General features: G+C 38.8%; 1 protein-coding gene across 1 annotated transcript; it reads right to left on the bottom strand.

Moving 5' to 3' along the window:
• Positions 1-238: 238 nt before the first annotated feature.
• LOC124170812 lies at positions 239-3,431 on the bottom strand. Its single transcript, XM_046549785.1, has one exon. The coding sequence runs from the start codon at positions 3,339-3,341 to the stop codon at positions 2,019-2,021; it is 1,323 nt and encodes a 440-aa protein (XP_046405741.1). The 5' UTR covers positions 3,342-3,431; the 3' UTR covers positions 239-2,018.
• Between the last annotated feature and the right edge of the window lie 1,334 nt (positions 3,432-4,765).

The raw sequence follows: 4,765 nt of genomic DNA, 5'->3' as shown, positions 1-4,765 counted from the left end.
TATATCTCGTTTACCAGTATTAATATTTTTAAGAATCTGGTAATCTTCCAGCTTAAAATTAGGATAACCCTCAGGATTATCTGATATTGCTTTTGATAGTTTTTCGTACCAACTATCTTCACTCTTACCCAATACATCAATTAAATCCAAGTTAATCCCATCGAAAGGTAACGGATTCCTTGATAGCGCATCAGGGGCTGCATGTTCCTTCCCTTTTCTGTGCACCAACTTAAATCTATATTGTTGCATCCGTACTGCCCATCTACCTAACCTTCCTCTTGGATCCTTCAAATTGTTTAGCCAAATTAAACTGGCGTGATCAGTTATCACGGTAAATTCGTAACCCTCGAGATAACCTCGCAGTTTTTCAATTGCCCATAATACCGATAAACACTCTAATTCTGTGGCACTATAGTTCTTTTCAGCCCTAGTCGTAGATCTACTGATGAAAGTGATTACTTTCCCTTCTTGTGATAAAATTGCGCCAAGACCTTGGCTGCTTGCGTCACAATGCAAAACAAATTCCTTCGAAAAATCAGGACAAGATAGCACAGGAGCTGAGATTAATTTATCTTTTATAGTATTGAAGGCTTGAGTACAATCGTCCGTCCACTCGAATTTATTCCTCTTCGAAGTGAGGTTGTGGAGCGGTTGCATGATGCTGGAATATTTATCAATAAATTTCCGGTACCAAGAAGCTAACCCAATGAATCTCTTAAGTTCAGTAATGCTGGTCGGACGGGGAAATTCCGTTATAGCCTTAACCTTATCTGGGTTCACTTGAAGACCTTTCTCATTAACTACATATCCTAAATACTTTAATTCCCTCCGGCAAAAACAACACTTTTCTAAGTTCAGGGTTAAATTAGCCTTTACTAATCGATCTAACACAGTATACAAAAGTTCAATATGATGCTCAAATGTAGATGTCACTATTATTACATCGTCCAAATAACAAAATACATTGGGCTTTAAATCTTCTCCCATTACAGTATCCATTAGTCGCTGCCAAGTAGCAGGAGACGTATTTAAACCCTGTGGCATTCTCTTAAAATGAAACAATCCCTTGCCTGGGATTACAAAAGCTGTTTTCTCTCTACTTTTCCTTTCTAATGGTATCTGAAAGAATGCCGATTTAATATCCAGTGAGCTCAAATACTTAGCTTCCCGTAATTGACATAGGATATCATCAACCTTTGGTAAAGGATAAGCGTCTGATTTCGAAACCTTATTTATCTCTCTCAGATCCACAACCCATCTATAGGAATTGTCTGGTTTTCTGATTAATAAAACGGGTGAAGACCAAGGACTAGTTGACCTCTCAACTATGTCTTGTTTCGCTAGTTCATCAACTCCTTCATGTAAAATCTCAAGCATTTTGGGAGAATATGAGTAGTAACGTTGTTTAATTGGTTTCGCATCACCGGTGTCTATCTTATGTTCCACCAAAGTGGTGCATCCAATCTTCTTCTTTCCTAAAGTTCTGCGAAATTGATAAATTAACTTTTCTAATTGTTGTTCCAGTTTTGGATCTAAATTTCTCCTAGGGGTTATCGCTTCTAGTGTGCTCAAAGATAAAGGGTTGATCAATTCACATGTACCCCGTACCATATTTGGTATAAGACCCATCAACTGCCAAAAATCTACTCCTAATATAAGTTCATGCTCTATCTCAGGAACTACTAAAAATTCACATATTCGGGTGACTCCATCTACTTCAACAGGCAATTTCACAATTCCCTTAACACGACATTCTTCACCATTTGCCACTCGAATCAACTTATTCTTAGGACGTTCCAACAAAACCTTTAATCTGATCAAGGAATTCCAACCCGAACGTCCTACTATAGAATGCGTAGCCCCAGAATCTAATAATCCATAGAATTTTATGCCATAAATCTTTATAGGCAAGTAGGCTCTAGTATCTTTCTGAAATTTCAACTTTAATGAATCTGAATTCACGGAAAAGGGGACTGTATGACTTTTGGAGGCAGTTTGTCCCTTTACTGACTCCTTTCTTAGTTTCCCGGAACTGACGTCCCTGAACGTACGTTATTCTTATTGCCTGATCGAGAACACCTTGGACAATCTCTAGTTAATTTATTTTTAAACCCACATCGATGACAAAATAACTGAGGAGAGAGCCTACACTCAGTGAATCTATGTCCTAATTTGTTGCAATTCCAACACTGCATACTGGTACCCTCTGTATGAACCGAATGCACAAAAGGTCTCGATGGGATATTAGAAAGAGCGGTATGCTTATATGCTAAGTCTGGTTCCAAAGACTTCATTCTAATATTCCTTGTCGCCTCATACTGTTCTATCCTAGACTTATATAATTCCACCTCCTTTCCAATGGCTTTCAACTGTCTAATGGATAATATTGGTTGTAGAGATAATCTTTCCATATAATAAGGAGACAAATTTCTCTTAATTTGACTTAATTTCTCCTCCTCTCCTATTTCTTTACCTAGTCTCTCATAGAGACCAAGCATACAGGCCACAAATGTTCCCACTGATTCCCTAGTTCCCTGTTTCCTATTCTTAATTTCCTGTAACAAATTCTCTTCAAAATCTAAAGGGAGAAATTCCGAGCGAAGCATTATCTTAAGTTCTTTCCAACTAGTAACTTCCCTTCTAATCGATCTAAACCAATGAAGTGCTTTATCCTCAAATAATTCCACAGCTCCAAGAAGTAATTGATAATCAGATACTCCACGAGCCATCGCCAATTCTTCTACTCTAATTATAAATGCATTGACACTCTCCGTACCATCACCTCTGAATATAACTTTCCACTTATGCATCTGTGATCCCTTATAAGATCTAGTTTGATCTGAACAATCTCTTCCTTCACCTGGAATGACATTATCACATAAATTATCGACTTCCGAAAAGGAAGACAGATCAAGAATTTCCGGAATTTGAAATTCTATTCCCTCACCTAATGACCGAAATAATGCACTTAATTCCTTTAGATCACGACAAATCTCTTTCCCTTTCTTTTTAAACTCACCTTGACACATGGCAAAAATATTATTGAACCTATTATTCAAGTGAAACAATAAAGTTTTTACCCTTTTGGATGCAGTATCTCCACCTCCCTTAATATCTTGTATTGCTTTTCTAACTATGTCAAGTTTTGCACCGATAATTGAAAATTCTGATTCTATATCAAACTTTTTACTAACTCTGGATAATTCTTCCTGTTTCACATCTCTTAATAGTTCCCTTAAAACAGTTCTCAAAGTATCTATTCCACTATCATGATCAGCAGATCCTCCTCGGGATTCTATCTCGTAAATCACTTCGTCTTTAGTCAAGCGATTAACTTCCATTTTGGCTGAGCACCGAAAAGAAACCAGATCCCACAAAAAAAGATTCCAGGACTTACCAATCAGGACGAATTTTCAATCCCCTTGATAAAATCTGCCATTCAGAGGTCATCCATGTGCCATGTGAAAAACCCTCTATATCACCACTGGAACACATCAAGTTGCTCTCCTTATTTTTCAAACAACACTTAAATGAAACAAATAAATAATTAATAACACTAATTATGATAAGAAAGAATTCACACACACATATAATGAACACTATTAACCAACAACAGTAAAAAGATATCAAAAATGGAGCTCATTAATCTCTGACGCAGTGACTCAACTTTCAAACTAGCAAAAGAAATATTAAGAGCGTTAATCTGCACAGCCCCACGTTGGGCGCCAATTGCCACGACGTAATCCCTTCGGGATTACCTACCATTGCCACGGCTGCACGGCAGACTCAGGGGGTGGGTGCTCATTCACGGGGAATTTTTATAGGGCGCCAGACAACCTCGCGATTGTCGTCCCATGAACTCGCACCGAAGTAGCCGGGTTGCGTGAGAAGAAAAATAAGCTCCATACAATATACGACAAGTTTATTACAATTCTTGAACAAATGAAGATCAAAATAAATGAATCAGTGAAAGTAATAATTAACAAATATTCAGCAAAAGAATAGTTACGTAACATATATATATCATTAACAGCGTAGCAAAACTTGGCGTACTAATAATTCGTACTCTCTAATTATACTTAACAAATAAGGTCACTTATGTGATCTACACACACATGTAAAACAATAGACAACTGTGCCAACATGGCCTTGGTAACGTTCAAGCAAATGAACGCTTGCAAATCTCCACAGTATGCTCCGATTGAGCATAGCATTAATGAACATATGAATGTTCAATCTGAAAGTCACCACACATTAGAAGAACTCATAAGTAAATCTTGAAAACTTAGAGTAACACATACGCATGCCTCGCACATTTAAACCACTGAATGGCAGTACCGCTTTCTTTAGCGTTCGTCTGCAGAACGCAGTCTGGTCCCAATAGAACACTCCAGCGGAGCGTGGCTTTGGTGAGCATAAGCATGCTCGTCCAACAGGCACAGGAGAGGATTCGTGTGCCACTTATGCAAGATCCGGGAAATCAGGGAATTTAAACTAAAACCCCAGAACAAAAACCCTGGAATCAAATCAGAGAAACCCGTCTCAGTCCAGTGCTCAACCCGGGAATGTGAAAATCAGTAGATAGAGGGAGGCGAGGGTATGTTCTCTTACCGTAATTGAGATCGGCATGCTGCCTATACGGGTGAACTTCCTGCAGTGCGATTACCGGCGGAAGCGTGGTTGGACCTCACAGTCCCCAACCTGCCTCGTTCATTGCCGGTGCCGAAGTCCTCCACGCCTACCTACACGCAGGGAACAGCTGTTC

This window comes from Ischnura elegans, chromosome X (assembly GCF_921293095.1).
Source record: "Ischnura elegans chromosome X, ioIscEleg1.1, whole genome shotgun sequence".
Lineage (NCBI taxonomy): Eukaryota > Metazoa > Arthropoda > Insecta > Odonata > Coenagrionidae > Ischnura > Ischnura elegans.
Note: the sequence above shows the minus strand (reverse complement) of the source record. Positions and strands in the feature narration are given on the sequence as shown.